We start from the raw sequence: 18377 nt of genomic DNA on the forward strand, positions 1-18377 counted from the left end.
CCGATACGTGTCAGTACGACCCTGCCCTAACTCGTAGCAAATAATGTTCGAAGCATTTTAAAAATTGAAGTAAATCATTATTGAAAACTGCTTTATGTTATAGATTGGTATCTATTTTTCATTGTTCTGTGGGTATGATACAATAATATTTAGTGATATCGGTCGTACGTGAGGTCGTAGAAATACAATAAATTCCTCACTTTTTATGAGATATACCATAAACAGTATGACATCCTTTACATTTATTGAATTATTAGGCGAATAAATACATCGTTTAGAAATAGTAGAAGACCTGATATTCAGCATGTATTATTTTCTTTGAATTATATATTTTTTAAATTTAATGAAGTTAAACTTAAGGACGAAAAAAAATAGTAACATGACTTCAAAAGTGCCAACGCGACCATCAACAAACACAACATCAATTTTGACTTGTTGACGTTTCACCGCGTAGTAAGTGAAAGTGTCACGTCAGTATAGTACAGTTGCTGTCAGAAACAGTTTTTAATCTGATTTATTTCTTATTGGCTGCTTATTGGTACGAAATACTATTATATCACAAAAAGTGTTAATTACGTGCTTGTCTGGTGGTTTATGAACATTTTACATTGAACACTCGACGTAACTGTAGTATATTTTCAGCATTAGGTTATTACCGGGAAGATGGGAGTAAAACCAGCAATTGGAAGAAAACCTAACAAGAACCCACCGTTCTTCAGTCACGAATTCGTGATCCAGAACCATGCAGACATAGTATCATGTGTGGTTATGGTATTCCTAGTCGGGCTTATGGTGCAGGTAGGTGTCGAGCGTGTGCCACGTAGGCCGAAGTTTTTGATAAAATAGTGGTTTTGGAGGAAGTAACTGGTCGTTTTGTTGCAGTCGACGAGTCCGATTGCGAGCTTGTTTATTGGGCTACATCATAATGTGAGTGGGGTGGAGCCAAGTAGAGAGAACCCTAAGGGAGAACCTTTCTTCTATGAAGCTGGCTGGAAAGATGCTTGTGCCGTCTTCTTCTATTCCCTCGTTTGTATTGTTATGCACGCGATCCTTCAGGAGTATTTCCTAGACGTAAGTAGCAATATGGACTTATTTTCATTATAATTTCTCTCATAATAAAATTATTTTTAAATAATTTTTGGTGGCATTCTATAAGTTGTATGTATTTATCTAATTGTCAATTAAGTCTTGAAGTTCCAGTTTGGAAAAGGCCTTTTCTGAAATTATTGATCATCTGGTAATTTCTCTAAACTACAATTATAATTGCATTGTGACATGATTCTTTGTGTTCTCATGAATTGTTGTCGTGACTGTTTTCAGCTTATTATATTGTTCTTTTGTGTATTTGTTATAGAAAATATCAAAGAAGTTCCATTTGTCGAAGTCGAGGCTTAGCGCTCTCAATGAGTCTGGCCAGTTAGTTGTGTTCCAATTGATGACTCTTCTGTGGGGAGGTGATGCTATTCTCCGTGAAGGATTCATTTTCAACATCTCTAACCTATGGGATGGTGAGTAAAGGTTTTCGGTAAATCATCAATGTTCAAGCAATCATAAGTCGATATAAGAGCTAAATTATTTTAAGTTTAATTATAAAAATCTTTTTTTTTATTATTACCAATATTTGATACTTTATTCTGTTTCTATATACAATTAAATACAAACTATATTGTTTGTGATTGGTAAATATAATTACCACAATATTCTTTCCAATGTACATAAATTAAGCAATGCAATTAGAAAGTATGTGTTAATGTTTGATAATAATTTCCTCATTTCCATAATTACCTATATATTACGAAATGTTATTATACAACCACATTAACTTGAGTAATTATCCTAATTGTTGTAATAACAGAATGGTAGAATAACATGTTTTGTTTTACCAAAAACATTCTTAGGGGTAATAAACATTTTACTGATGTTGATCAGTAAAACCCCTATTTATTTTTTGTTCAGGTTACCCCAATCACCCGATGAGCTTCCTATTGAAGCTCTGGTGGGTGGTCCAAGCTGCGTACTGGCTCCACAGCATCCCCGAGCTGTATTTCCAACGTGTGAAGAAGGACGAATGGGCTGGCCGGATCAGACAAGCTTTGATCGCCTTCACCTTCCTGGTGTTGGCTTACAGTTTCAAGTAAGTTTCGAATAATGGGTTTGATTTGGTCTTTTCAAAATAGACTTAATTATGTTGTTGTGATCTGTGTGTAATTTTATGTCTTTCAATTTCTTTTTTAATATTTTGAAATGTAGAATATTTAATTATAATTATATGTTTGTAAATAAATCTCATTGCCGTAGTGCAAATTGACATTATGGAGGTGATTAGTGCCCATGGATATTTATGATAAAAATACTTACATAATTAATATATATGTATTATTAAAATTGGTAATATGTGTTCATTATTACCAAAGTGAGATAAGAAAAATATTTAGTTAAGCTGATTTTCATAATAAAAATATTACAACATTATAAATACAGTTTTGTACAATCTTAAATATAGTTGTCATAAAATATTATCTAAAATATTGTTTAATTCTTTATCAGAATATATATTATTTGTTACGTCTTCACAGATTCCAGAGGGTGGGTGTTAGCCTCGTTGTGTTGCACTCGTTGGCAGAGTTCGTGACCCACAGCTACCGTCTTAACACCATCCTTAGGGGAGAGCGAGATGACTACCTTGACAAATGTAAGCCTAATTTTTTATCTATCTCTTAATATATAAATAAGATATTATATTATGTGTATTGTTTTTACTGCATTGTTAAAAAACTGATTGGGTTTTGATTTGACTGGGCAGAGTCTACAGTGTGAGTGAGATTAGTGAAATAGAGCAAAATATCATACATATTATAGTAGGTATTCCCAGGGGGATGGCGGCATGCTTTCGTGAGCCTTTTTTTTATTATAATGTTATGTACAGAAAGTTCACAATTTGCGCCCCAGGTGGCAAGTTTAAGCAAAATATAGGAGGCCCAGTCTTGTTCGTAATATATAGACTATGCAGAGATTAATTCCTTATAGGAGCGGCGAATTCAACTATCGCCCCCGGCGATGAGAACCCACGCTACACTGTACCTACTGGGTAGCTTACAGGTGTGGGCAAAGATTACTATTTTACCGATTTTTTTGAAGAGAAACGCACTATAAATAGCTCTAACAATCTGAATCAATACAGATATTTAAGAGGAAATCTGAATAAGTCAAATCACAAACATTCCATTTACAACATACTTTCACTGAGTCGCCGTCCTTGGGTGAACTGTTTCGCTTTCTGTGAACTCGCGGAAAACTGATAATGTTCGGATGAAGTCTACAGAGCGTGGACAATTGCATGTTATTAAACAATTTGCCACAGTGATTTTTTTAAACAGTTGCTTTTATAACACTACTTCAATACAGGACTTTAAATATTGTACATATATGTACTTATGTACGCGCGTTAGAAAGTACTTCGTCTTTCTTCTGGCGTCACTAATAATGTAATTAATTATTACATCATTAATATTTTCATTTTATTTCGTTATTTTGTAATGTTAATTATTACAATAGTAAATACGTGTACACTCACTAATTATTTTATACTATATAGTATATTACGACGACTTGCATAACCTGAATATAATGTTGAAGCTATGCTGTTGAACCAAATTGATGAATTAGAACTGGCTGTACATCATCACTGGGGGTATTTGTGTAATTTTATTGCACCAATAGAAGAACCTCTATATCGAAGCAACAATGGTTGATTTTTTCGTGGTTGTCACTCCTTCAAAGATTCACATTGACCTTTCAACTTAGATATTATGATAGATCATACGTAAGATTCAAATATGTATAACATAGATGGTAGTGACTGCTTACCTTTCTCTTTCACCACAAAAACAATTGAATGGTTGTTTGAAGGATTTATAATATTTTTAGTAGCTGAGTTTCTACAATGTGTGCTATGGATACAAACCGAGACACAAACACCTAAATCGAAAATAGAAATTTAGATTTCTATATTTGTTTAGGTATAAAATTAGACTCATGGTTTGCGTTAACCTTAACTTAAAGGCTGCCTGGGGATCGAATCTCGGACTCAAGTTATAGTGTTGCCACCACACTGATCATTATGGCCACATATTTATATTGTACATGTTGCCACCAGTCCTGAGCGTGGTGAACGGCGTGGTGTTCGTGTCGGTGCGGCTGTGCTCGCTGGTGCTGGGCGTGCTGACGTTCTACTTCGGTCTGGCCGGCGCCGCGCCGCTGCTGCTGCGCGTTGCCGCTCTCTCTGCGCTCGTCTCCTTCCAGGTGAGTGGCGTGAGGGTACAGGGCAAATGTGGACCGATTTAATGAGGAAGGAGGGACCGGCTAGTGTCAGTTTGAAGGTGGTAGAACCCTTTGTGGTTCGACTCCGGCGGCACCACCGCCACACCTATTTCTACCTAATAACAGCAGTGTTAGGCGCAGCTGTGTTCCGGTTTGAAGGGTGTGGTAAGGGAGATAGACTTTTCCGAGGCGTTCCAGCTTAGTCCTCAGGGGTAGCGGCGCATCTGTGGCCGACCTCAGGTAGGAATATCTAATCCTATCTGGGGTTGATTTCAGATGTCCATGGGCGGCAGTAGTCACTTACCATCAGGTGGACTGCATGCTCGTCTGCTACTCTCATATTATAAAAAAAAAAAAAAAAAAAAAAAAAAAAAGTTTGTGGGCCAATACGATCGATTCGATAAGCGAGTGTGGGTATGGGTATTGTAGTCGAATATGTAGTGGGAGGACACAAGGCCAGTAGTGACTGATTTAATGAGGGAGGGCAGAAGTATACCCTTGACCCGGTGTATATGAACTAGAATAGAAATTAATGTAAATAGATTATAATTATTGGGGAATAAGAAACTCAATGAGTTGATGAGGGGAATGGAGGCATATTGACTTTAATGACGGAACAGATGTGAATAAGGAATATTAATTGATTAGTAAATGGAGAATACAAAGACAAAAAGGAAGACAGAATAGTATGCAATCGAAAAGAATAACTATGAAATTAAAATCATTCTTTTTACAAAAGGTAAAAAATATTAAGACTAGATGAAATGTACTAAGTTATATTGTTTAATCGTTTTATTCTTGTGCGGATATAAAACTTGCCAACTATACTTATATAACACAAAATTTATCATTCTATGACATAATAGTCTTATCTCAATATGTTACTGATAAAACTCAGTTTTAAGTTATTTTAAGAAGTTTAAGAAAAACAAAACAACTTCACTATTTAATCAAGTTATTAATTTACATTAATTAATGAGATATTAATTCTCAATATTTTCATAGGTGTACCTCATGTTCAACTTCATCACCGAGGCTATTAAGCAGAGGCAGGAGTCTCGCCAACAGGCTCAAAGCAAGCCTAAGAAAGAGAAGAAGGAGAAACCCAAGAAAGAGAAAGGTAATTATATAAAAAAAATAGGGGAAATACAAGGATTATGTTTGTTATAAGAATGATGTAATCATCTATACATACTCGTAGTTACTTAGTTGGGTATAAAATATTCGTAATTACTTATTAACAATACAACAATATTCTATGAATTTGTTTTTACATGTTCGTGCGAAATTTATATCCATGTTAGTTTTATATTGCCAACATGTAGTTGTATGCATTTTAATTGTTTTGTTTTAATACCTACTTACTGCTTGACGTCTGAAGCAGACGAAGGCCAATATGGGCCTGTCTGCCACAAGTGTTTGAAAGATGATAATTGGAATATTTTATTTCATTATCAAATTTCTCAATAAAAGTTGGTACAAAATTCATGCCAAATAGCATGTTATATTTGCTGACATGACACTTGGATGTTTTTGGTAATGGTTTATCCATTGATAGTTGTCGACGATAAACCAGTTTATCTAAACTAAATTACTGACTGTAAAAATTTAGTTGGAAAGATATAATAATGACCTTTATAATATATTTAATGATAACTATGTTGTAAAAAGGACTTTTCAACATAGGTTTACATAACATAAATATTATTTGTGTAATAACATCGTACAATAATTCCGATTGCAGTGAAGAAGGTGCACAACGAGGAGTCGGACCTGCCCGAGGTGGACCAGAACACCAACAAGACCCTCCGCGCGCGGGCCGCGGCGCGGGCCAAGTAACGCGGCGAGGTCATCCCGTACTCCGTTTGTCCACCGCCACCGTTAACGAACCGATACCGAAAACGAGATTATTTTACCGATTTTAATATGACGTGACTGCAATAGTTTGTCCACCGTGACCGATATCGGCGGTTTATTTTGTGCCACCTATCACGCGTGGGACGGCAGAGTATGGACAAGTTCAAACGTCTTTTATATTGCCGGCACATCGGCCCGTCGAAATCTCAGTGCCGATCTAGCGGTCACGCCGATCTACTCGAAATATCGGCGGCCGGGATGACGGTGCTCGGGTGACGGACGCGCGGTGAACAAGCGGTTATAGTAAATGTACGCTACGTCGGCGCCGTCATTAATTATCGGTATCGGCTCGATGACGGTGGCAATGGACAAACGGCCGTAGGTTGTCCCCTTCGAGTGTAGTACACTTTTTACACAACTTTCAATTTCCTCTATCGTTTTTGCAGTTATGTAAGTTTTAGCGAACGTATTGTCGACGCACAACGTGAATGATGCATTTGTAATCGATGTTCGATGTTGCCCTCCCCGAGTAGTGTCGTGATCTATGTAAACGTTATATTTATATGAAATATTGGCAGTATTTAATCAGTGTATGAACCCGAGTAGTGAACGATTGAATGTAAATGTCGTGTCGATGTATTTTATGATACCTACATTCGTTAGATGACGAAACACACTATTGTCGTAAAGTATAGTGGATACAGGGTTGTAAAAATATCTTTTAAAATGTAAACTAAAAGTAGGATTAACTGTTGTTTATATGGATATATTGATAGTGATTATACAGTACTGTGTTTTGTACACATTAAAGAAAAATTCCATTTCATATTTTGCATTTCGATTTTGAAGTTTTTATGCATCATGAATTCCAATATGATTAGTGCTTTTAAATTATTTACATTTATTTTTATATTGCCTTTACATAAGACGGTCATTACTATTTTTATAACAACCTAAACACTTTATTCCAGATATAATGAGTCGGTGCTTCTGTTTGATTGATTACTTTCTCTTTTCTGTAATCTAAATTCCTTATCTGATAATATAATTACAGATTTCTGTGGGGATAATATATGTATTTATGATGAATTGTAAGAATGAATCCATGATTGTTGTTATACTCGTATCTGTAATAAGCCATTATGAAAATTATTCTTCCTAAAGTGAAATTATGCTCATAAATTAATTATATAATTTCTATGATGATTGTCAATTTTTAAAGCTTGATGTTATTTTTATTTCAAATAAATTTTGTAAGAAATATTTGTTTGTTTTATTATTTTTCCCTTTAGAGTATTTTATAAGCTACATCTATTTCATAAGGACTTTATGTGCAAGTTCAAACATAACACTCATTTGTTTTACTTTTGAGAACGTTTCTAAAATCCTACTTGTGAGTTCTTCAAATTAAACCTATAAGAAAATTTTTGACACTAATAAGTATTCAGAAATACTAACATTTACTCTTCATTCAAGTTGCATAAAACAGAGTTCACAAGTCTAGAGTTCATAAGACAATTTATATAATAATAACTATATAGATGCGGTAGCTCTACATTAGAAATACAGAAAATTATATTTGGTTCGTTTTTCTGCAACGCATATGCCTATTGGTGCTACCAGCCAATTTATGCATCATGAACTATTCTCTGTTCAAATTCTGAATTCCGGCAAGTTTTGGTTGACACCAACCACGCAAATGCGTTGAACCTTCACCACATTGATTCGTCTGTATAACAATTTTCACCAATCAAAGTGCTGCTATCTTAATTCGTGAACACATAATTTTACATTAGTAGGTATGTAGCTACAATGTTATTGGATGAATTACATGTAGTACGTTGACCAAAAGTTTGTTCAGCTTTGTGCTTAAAAAATTTAATATGATAAAATTCTTGTTATTCAGATTCGGCACTATCGCCACAGCTATTCTAGCTTTATTTGAAGTGTCTATTATAAAGTGGTAGAACCCTTTGTGGTTCGACTCCGGCGGTACCACCGCCACACCTATTTCTGCCTAATAACAGCAGTGTTCCGTTTTGAAGGGTGTGGTAAGGGAGACAGACTTTTCCAAGGCGTTCCAGCTTAGTCCTCAGGGGTAGTGGCGCATCTGTGGCCGATCTCAGGTAGGAATATCTAGTCCTATCTGGGGTTGATTACAGATGTCCATGGGCGGCAGTAGCCACTTACCATCAGGTGGACTGCATGCTCGTCTGCTACTCTTATATTATAAAAAAAAAGTCTCGACAGAACTACACTGTAGACCAGACTTTCTATTTACCTATATAAATACGCAAATAAAAATCAATTCAGACGTTTTATCTTTAGTTTGTTTACTGATTTTCATTTTCCGTTAGGTAGCTTTTGAGGAAATTTAATGTTATCAAGAAATGGTAATATGCAAATTCTTGACATGTTCCAATTTGTAATGGGTTGAGTCCGAATAGATCGACTATATTATTATAGCAGTCTGTCGATAGAAAACCTATCAACGTGTCTGCAGACTTCAGTTTAGACTTTCAATACAAATGGAGACAATACAAATTTAATACAATATGCTACAGTTCTGCAGACACTATATACGTTCCAGTGAAGTGCATTGACCAAGTGCAAATCGAACTCGCACCTGCAGGGTTCCGTACCGTCAAAATATTTTATTTTTATTTTATTGTTAAGTATTTGTCGTTATGGCGGCCACCATTATACATACTCTGTAAAAAAGCGAGTGTCTCTACTACGGTTCAGGAGATAGAGCCCCGTGGCAGACCGACAGTGGAGGCTTAGTAATATGATTCCGTGTTTACTCATTTACGGAACCTTAAAAATCACGACGGGTACGAGAAGCTACTACGACCGAAGCAAAACGAATGTCGCGCCACATCCGTTGTCACGCCGCAAGCCACTGCTTGACGAATCTGTAAACGCTTATAAAAGCAATTAATGAGTTTGTGGACTCTGTGACTAGTTTTTAGAGGCAGAAATTCGTGTTGCTTATTTATCGCAACGTATTTTCCTGTTTTCCAGGTAACACGTGTAAACTAAGTAAGCATTACAATATAAGAATAAACATTAAAATAATAGCGTAACTTTAATAGACTATTGTTGGATCCTTATTACATGTATAGTTAATTATTAATAATGGTTATGAGTACCTACCTATATAATTTTAGAGACTTGGAGACAGTGATTGAATTTATAGAGGTTTTAGCTATTGACAACTACTTAACACAAGTAACATGCCGTCACAATAAGTGATTAACTGAATAATACAGGTATTAATAAATATTTTATTATTGTAGGTACGAAGAGGAATATATTTTTTGCTGCTTCATTTACCAACATAGGTATAAATTAAAAGTAATTCAACACCCTTTCGTTAAAATTAGCGTTATTATTACATTTATTAGGGTGTGAGAACTAACTATATAGCTAATAAAAGCGTGTTAAAAAGCCAATTAATTGGTAAAAGTTTCCAAAATTAAATTAGCCAGCAGCAGCAGTTATTATTCAATCAACGCAATTTTTGTAATTATGCCCGTTGTGTACCATTATAAAGTATTTAAAAATAATTATTGTAACTTATATGTAACTGTGTATATAATGACTTATCTAGATCTTTTTTGATTTACGTTTAGGAACATTAACTCCATTTAAAATCATCCATTTTATTTCCATTCTTATCTAAATATATATAACTCAAAGGTGACTGACTGACATAGTGATCTATCAACGCACAGCCCAAACCACTGGACGGGTCGGGCTGAAATTTGGCATGCAGGTAGATGTTATGACGTAGGCATCCGCTAAGACAGGATTTTGATCAATTCTACCCCCAAGGGGATAAAATAGGAGATGACAATATTACCTCGTAACGCGAGCGGAGCCGCCAGTTAAAGCTCGTTTTTTATAAGATAGTCTCTGAAAAAGGTCTATTTAATAATTTAAATATTTTCTCGCCTAATTTATGGGGAAGAGGGACCCGACATCCCGACCGATTGCAACAGAAAACGTAGGTATATTAGGTAACAATGATGCACCCTGTAATTTCATGTCTTAAATATTTCTTATGTCTTAAATATTAGTGAGGTTTTACATTATGTTTTACAGTATCTATGTTTTGTCTCTATAGCTAGGTAGCTAGTAATATAGAAAAGATGTTTTCAACTAAATTACGTCTTGGCAATATAGTTCAAGTTTTTATAGTTGTTTGATGCTTTTTAGACTTTAAACTACTTAAGTTTGACGCCAACTTTTTGTATCGATGACCGTTAGTATTGGCGCGCACGAAATGCATGCCGGCGACGTTACCAAATCATATATAAAAGCTGCATGTTGGTACTCAGAGCCAGTTTTGTACCAGCATCTGTGTAACGACGACGTTACAATGCAAAGCATCGCGCTCCTCCTTGTAAGCGCCGTCGTGGCCGTGGCTCTGGCAGGTTAGTGCCCCCCAGTTTTTGCCATCAGTCAAGCTGACTCGTCGGCTTTTCTGTTTTCCTTTTGCCGTGTCATTCGTATGAGTAATTCCCGATTGGATTCAGATGGTCCCAAACAAATGTGTCCCTGCAGAAACATTATCATGCTTTTTGTGACTGATAAAATGGGAGAGAACACTATTGAACAATAATGATGTGAATAGTAACTTTATTTGAGATTTTGATATTTATTTTTAATTGTTACTGTTTAACTGGATTGATTTTCCAAATGAATATTAAATAAACAAGAACAAGTTAAGTAAGCGGTATTTTTAGAAGTGGTAGAACCATTTATGACGATACAAGGGGAACATTTACCTGGTGTATATTTTACATTAAAAAATAATGAGATTTTGTATAACCGAAATTCCGTGACGCAAATACTCTAACCTGTTTACGAATAAATATAAAAATTGATGCCTTCGAATACCGCTCTGTTTTAAGAAAATATAACTTTATATAATAGACACCTCACGTTATTTTATATAATACCTACCATATTTTTTATTTTGAAATTGAATTCATTTTACTTTTTTACTGAGTGGCTTTTGGTCTAATTTGATTGAAACATACTTTGAATGAAATAAATTATATTAATACTAGATACAGTATTAATATACAATCAAGTTTAATATTATACCACAATTTCATTTTGTATGTAAATGAAACGAATTCAACAAATTTAAATAACTTTACAAATCTAGTTGTAATTTATCTACAACACGAATGGTTAATTAACGTAACCTTGTCTATATGATTTTACAAATCACATCTTTAATCTTTACTATAATAAAGTTATAATAGAAAATCTCATGTTAATCAATTACGATTTAACTAAGCAGACTATAGTCACGATTAAGTAAGGTCGAGATTAAAAATCCTTATACACACGAAATGATGATCTCAACCTTTTTGCTGACTAACGGGCATTATTATCTACATCCTTGATATTTTTTGTACATATTTATAATATACCTAATTGTTGTTCAGTTTGTATAACTGCCTAAAAACTGTTAACATGAAACCATGTACGATTATAGGGTCTGATGTCATAATTTTACCACCATTTCCCCGATTTGGGTTGTAAAAACCCATTACCCTTCCACTGCTCGTTTAAGCCATAGACTTCACACACCATTAAGAACTCCTTTAAGAACTCTCTGATGTGACTTGATGTAATGTGATGTGACGTGATGTGTGATGTGTTCCTTCCTCATAAGGTTTTCCTTCACCGTTATTTGATTAATGTTGATCATCATCAACCCATTACTGTCCCACTGTTGGGCACGGGTCTCCTGTCTGAATGATAAGGATTGCACCACAAGCCACCGCGCTGGCCAAGTGCGTATTGGTAGACTTCACATACCTTTGAAAAACGGATTTTTTTAGATTTCTCAGTTACGCAGGTTTCCTCACGATGTATTCCTTCACCGTTAAAGCAAGTTATAATTAATATCTAATACGCAAATAATTTTGAAAAATCAGTGGTCAATCCCTTCGATCCCTTCTATCAAGAGGCTGAGTTTCCTAACCACTAGTCTATCACTGCTCATAAAGATTAATATTGATCAAATACCTATTATTGGATGTAGGTTAAGAACCTGCTAGCAAGCCTTCTTGGAATTACTGCTATAGTTAACGGTTAACAATGACTCTACACTTCTTAACCACTTTACCTCATCCGTTTTTTTTTTTGTTGTCAACCCATGACTAATCCACTTCTATGCATGGGTCTCACTGCGCGAAGAGCTTAGGCCATAGAATATTCTTATTTTACTAGCCATAGTCACTACTATTGTCGTGCCATAGTCCACCGCGCTGACCAAGTAGTAATTGGTAGAGTTCACAACACTTTTAAGAACTTTTATAAATAGCTCAAGAATGTAGGTTCCTGGCGAAGTTTTCACCTGATGGTTTTAGTGGTTCCAGGGCTCCTCGGAAAGAGCGCATCTTCAACACTATAAAAGGATTTGTAATTCCTCTGGCAAATGGTAAATAAAATGCAATGGTCCATATTAAAATTTTACTATTTCTTATTTAAATAGGTTTTTAATAACAATAAAACAACACATATTTTTTTATCTTAATTCACACAGTTCTTACATATTATTAAGTTCGCTATTTAACAGCAAAAAACACCTTTTAGTTCCTATATTTGGTATATATTTCTAAACTCACTGTTTGATATTTATGTCAATCTACAATCTAAGGAAAGCTATAAATGAAATATATTGTATAACATAGAATAATATTTATTAAATTACATATTATAGTCATGGGAAAATACTATTATTTATACATGATATTCATCACAATTACTAAAAAAGGAAAACACGTAAGTGCAAGGTACATACCTACCTACTACGTCTTAAATTGACTCATTCTAGCGATTAAAAGCGTCTGATCGATAAAAGCCCTCTCCTTATCCAATCCAAAAATAGACAGCATAAACAGTAAATGATCTTTATGCTTTATGAAGACAGTGACACATTATTTGATATTATTTTTAAAAAGGTACAATTTTAGCGTTGTAGCTGAATATGTTTTATAATATTTCAAACTTAAAAGATTTTACAAACCACAAGAATATTCTGCAACAATGCGTGTCTTTTGCAGAAACATTGCCGAAACACACACTATCGAAAATTTCAACCTTTTTTGCTCTACAAATCTATATGTCATAGAAAAGACATCAACGCGGTCAATTATAATCAAAATGACTTACATACATTTATTACAAATTGGTTTATGACATAATTTGTTAAAATTGTAATAGAACTGTAATTATAATATATTTTCCTGTTATTGGTTAACTTAATACGGACATACACCATTAAATACGGTACCTGTTGCAACTATGTTTCTTACGGTGGCATCTTAAGGTTAAGGTTGTAAACTATATCGTAGTTAAGCTAAGTTACAAGTCATTTTCTGATCTTGATGAATATTAGATACAAAGGGACTATAATGAGTTGTGTTGTCGTCATTTAACATCAACGGTAATGAATTATTTATCGGGGTTTAAATGTTACAAAATACCACCAGCAGACATGGACAGACTTCATATCAGTTTCTGCTTAAATCAATACCAGTGAATAAATTAATAAATAGAAACCCTCTGTGCTTCAACTCCGGCAGCACCACCGCCTTGCCTATTTCTGCCTATTAAAGGCAGTGTTAAGCGCTGTTGTGTACTGGGTTGAAGGTGAAGTAAAGGAGACGTACTTTTCAAAGGAATTCCATACGTTGGAATGCCTTGGATGTCCTTAGGAGTAACGGCGCATCTATTGTCGTTCTTCGGTAGGAATCTGGTCTTTTCTCTGGTGGTCTTGCAGATGTTCATGGACTTAATAATATCAAGTGGACTGCATGCTCTTCTGCTACTTCTAGGTGTATTTTATATAAAAAATGTTAATTTCTTATTTCAGAGGGCCAGTACTACGTGCCTCGTGCGTATTACACCATCGATGCGGAGGGTCATGCTTCCCCGCCGGTGCCGCTGCGTCGCCTGAGGCGCTCCTTGGCACCCTACCCGTACCACATCGGAGGTGGTGCCAGCGCTAGCGCAAATGCTAACGCCAGAGCTGACGCGAGTTCTGGCGGTCGTAAGTACAATGACGTCACTATAATAGTAAAATGTAATCAGATATGCGAGCCTGGAATTCGTCGAACTTCGCTACATTTAAGAGGCCGAGTTTTAAGGCCTGGAAAATCACATAAAATATCACCTAAAACCAGAAAAATCCTATTTTCTATTCTACTCAAAATATTCATTGCACTATACTCCGAAGCATATATTTTAATACACCTAAACACTTATTATTAAATTACAAGAACAGAACTAGGATAAATATGGCAAAAATGAAGTAATTGTAAAGTAGAAAAAATTGATTATACATATTTATTATTGACTAAATATTCGGCTTTTTTTGCGCGGTATTATATATGAAATTCGTCTTAAAGCTTTAATCTACAAACGAATTAGCTGAAAGACAAGACGGCGTAATATGTCCATCCTATTCAGCCTATTTTATATTCTGAAACATTAAAATGGCAAACTATAACAATTAGTAAAATAAATATATAGGCATAGACATTTTGTAAATGTTAACCAAAAATCTACAATATTTATAAAGTGGACGAAATCAATAATGATGATCAAGTATTTTGCATTGCCTAAAATAGTTTTATCTCGTTTTTATAAGAATCGTGTATGTAACGCACGAAACAAATTTAAAGAATACACGCGTTTGGCTTTGTTAACCAAGTCTGGTATGAGGAACTTGAAACAGGTTTGAAAATTGGAGACGTTTGCGACTCCCAGACGCCTATGTGCATTGCGAATGCGTCGCTGCATAAGTTTAAACGGAACACGTGTTGGTATGCAAGTGAAGTGTGGTCCGGTGTTAGCATATTGTGTAGTGGAGCAGTAACAGTAGATTTGGTGTAAACCTGGTTCAATTGCCGCCAGCGCGCACGACTCCGTTCGTCTAACGGTTCAATACGGTCACCTGTTAAGTGTATCACGATAACACAAAAAATAACGACTAAATTGCCTTCGAGTCAAATGAACCGTATATTATAATTAGATAACGGATTTCGAGCTTTTTTATTTATGAGCAGTAAAAGTTAAATTAGTTCGCCGTACATAGTTCCAACACTACTACGCTAAGTAGGAAACCAATTTGATATGCTAATAGTCCAGGATCCCGGGGCTATTTTATTACAATTGATTACTAAGAAGCAAAATGTTCGTGAGTTGCTTCATTTTGACGCCCAAATTACTTTCTTTTTTTTATTCACGATTTTGGTAGCTAGGACAGGGATAAAATGTATCGATTTCATGATTTTCAAAAAAAATTACTTATTGACTAAGTATATTATTGGTGTCATTTAAACTTTAAGATGAATAATTGTTAACTATTTCGAGAATCTTATTATGTGTCATGCTGAAAGTTTTTAATTATGTTTTTTATAATTTCAGCGAGTGAAGCAAATGCCAACGCGAATGCTAATGCGCGGGCGGTTGGCTCGTTAGGCTCATTGGGCGGTTGGGCGGTGCCGGGAGGCGCGTATGGGTCTTCTAATCCAAACGCTCTAAGGTATCTATAATTTATTAATTGTATAAGTACATATATTACAATTAAACATTATTTAATAGCGATAAAATAACATTATTTATAAAGTGGACGAAATCAATAATGGAATTAATCAATCATAGAGACAGTGACTCTTAAAAAAAACTGTCTTTATTTCCTTACAAAGCAAAAATCTCATAAGACTAATTATTTATTACAGAGTAAAAATATATTTCTTAAATATTATAAATATTTGTCAAAAATTATCAATAATTCTTTTTGATCTACCGATGAAGACGGCTTGAATTCAATAAAAATATACATATTATTATAATAATTATAAAATAGGTTTTATATAAGTTAAGTTGTTTATCAATCTTTTAAATTATCATTCGATTCATTTGATGATGTTACAAGATTATATATTCTGGACATATATCTCTGTAACGGCACCACATCTGGACTCCTTAAATAAACAATTAATAATAATTCTTCAAATTATATAGGACAGATTGATTGCATTATAAGCCATGTAACTAACCAATTGTTTTGTTTGATTCATAGGGCTTCACGATATTAAAATATATTAAACGGTCATGGTGTTGGCACATCCATCTACTGGTAGAACGCGAATTTTCCATCAGTTTCACGCATGCGCCGAGCCCCTGCGCCTGCGCATCTCCGCTGTGTAACTGCCGGAAGACCTATAAGCTATTTATTGTAATTAATAATAATCAATGTTCTAATAAATGTCTTTACTTGTTACATTGTGTTACTGTGTTCTTTTTTGCTTTGCTTGTCATTATGTCATGTAATTCTATTGATGAATTTATAAAGTTTGACGGTTAAAAGCTTCAAGTGTAACCGACGGATGACTTAAATTAAAGATCAGCATACACTTTACTATACATTATGTTTATTAATATATTTTTTTAATATTTTTATACCAGAGAGGTAGTCAAACTCTTCAAGGTTATTTATCCCTTAAAAGCAGTGTCAGACACTACTGGTATCAGATAGCGACTCAATATAGAGAAAGTAAGTGAATCAGGCAATAATTTTATTTAGTTTATATTATTTTTGCTTCACTTCCTACGAGACTATGACAATGACCCAAATTGAAGTCCATGGAAGTATTTCATACTATTATAATATACTTATAATAATTTATAATATCAATCTGCCAAGTAGGCTTGCAGTAGCTATAAAGTACATCTTGAAGTTTGATGCTGAGGGAACGGGGAATCAGATTAAACAATTCCGGGTGTACTTCTCAAAACGTACTCTGTCGTAATTTTATTAGGTAAGTGCCCCATGAAAGGGATAACAAGCGGTGAAATCAAAAATAAAAAATAGTCACGAACAAGGTTTAGGAATTCAATGTGCCTAGGTGCGATTAAGAGCAATAAATAAATAATGAATTTAGTTGTAATGTTTGGCTACTCCTGCATTTTTTCTTAAGTAGGTTCGATGTTTTATATAGGTACATCAAAAATAGTGCACCTAAAAAGGTTATGAGTGGGAAGACACGGATCCTCTATTAATCTATATAAAAAAATATAATTAAGAAAAAACGTCTTTCCTTTAGAACTTCTGTTAAAGTTTACACAAAACAGGGCAGTTGTTGTAAGACTACAATTGAAACCAAGCGGTTTTTAACTAAATTAAAGTTAAGGTTTATCATGTGCTGTTTTCATATTTTTATAAAACTAGGCGACAAAATTTTCATTCTAAATTCCTTTACACCGCTACATTTATCAGTTCAACTAAACTTTCACCATTGCTATTTCTCTCATCAGGCACTTAGTTTCGATTGCAACGTGCGATTGCTTTAATAATTCAGTAGGAGGAGTTATACTTTACTACTACTACTCTACACGACCGCATTTAAGGGAGGGCAACCGAGCGGCAACCCCGGGGCCTCCACAAAAAAGGCGCCCTCACAATAGAGACGTCAGAATTCTTTTTTTTAAATTCCGACTAGTAAACACTAGTATAAAAAAATCTTTTCGTTTGATATTTTTTTCGCTGTTTTACATTTATCTAAAGTACTTTGTACAAACATGAATACTAGAAGAATCTACCTGCGTTTATTCGGAAAATAATTTAGGGCCAGGGGGCCTCCGCTCCTTTATTGCCCCAAGGCCTCTAGACCTGTAAATCCGGCCCTGCTACTATAATCTATACTACTATAATCACGGCTTCTCATGATCTTAGTCTTTTGAGGGAGAAAATATCTAATCGAGTTGTCCTATTCTATTTGAAAGTTATTATGTCTAATTGGCACTAACCACGTCATATCAAATAGGTACCCAGACTGCTTAAATAAATAGTGATAATAACTGCTGTATATAATAATGTAATTAGGTGATACAATATGTCCAACGGTCAGCCACGAGTTTGATAAATCGAGATGAAATTGATGTGATGAGTAAATTATAAACCCTTTCAAGCAATACAGTAACCTCTATACAGTAAGTAGCAGAGGAGCCATTAACTAAACCGTTGATTAAAAATTATTACACTATAGTACCAACTTACTTACATTACTAATACGAGTATAAAATTCCTGGGTTATTTATGTAAAGCGCTTATACTTTATAATATGAATTAATTGTGTACTTAGAAGTGCCTGTGTTTCGAATGC

The 18377-nt window shown here is 34.6% G+C and overlaps 2 protein-coding genes across 3 annotated transcripts; both read left to right on the plus strand.

The window, feature by feature from the left end:
* Positions 1-378: 378 nt before the first annotated feature.
* TRAM (translocating chain-associated membrane protein 1) lies at positions 379-7440 on the plus strand. 2 transcript variants are annotated; one of them, XM_073087272.1, is made up of 9 exons: positions 379-538; positions 643-798; positions 883-1071; positions 1355-1508; positions 1957-2134; positions 2577-2692; positions 4157-4302; positions 5326-5440; positions 6065-7440. In XM_073087272.1, exons 2-9 carry the CDS (start codon positions 664-666, stop codon positions 6157-6159), a joined length of 1128 nt encoding a protein of 375 aa, XP_072943373.1. In that variant the 5' UTR covers positions 379-538; positions 643-663; the 3' UTR covers positions 6160-7440. The 2 variants fall into 2 exon arrangements, with proteins under 2 accessions (XP_072943373.1, XP_072943382.1); XM_073087281.1 differs by lacking the exon at positions 379-538 and having other exon boundaries at positions 545-798.
* A 2983-nt stretch (positions 7441-10423) lies between these two features.
* LOC140752984 (uncharacterized) lies at positions 10424-16495 on the plus strand. The gene is made up of 4 exons (XM_073087328.1): positions 10424-10616; positions 14081-14257; positions 15637-15754; positions 16295-16495. The coding sequence occupies exons 1-4, from the start codon at positions 10439-10441 to the stop codon at positions 16308-16310; spliced, it is 489 nt and encodes a 162-aa protein (XP_072943429.1). The 5' UTR covers positions 10424-10438; the 3' UTR covers positions 16311-16495.
* Positions 16496-18377: the final 1882 nt, after the last annotated feature.

Source organism: Epargyreus clarus, unplaced genomic scaffold (assembly GCF_041222505.1).
Source record: "Epargyreus clarus isolate Ecla_fem2 unplaced genomic scaffold, WU_Ecla_fem_2.2 ptg000003l, whole genome shotgun sequence".
Lineage (NCBI taxonomy): Eukaryota > Metazoa > Arthropoda > Insecta > Lepidoptera > Hesperiidae > Epargyreus > Epargyreus clarus.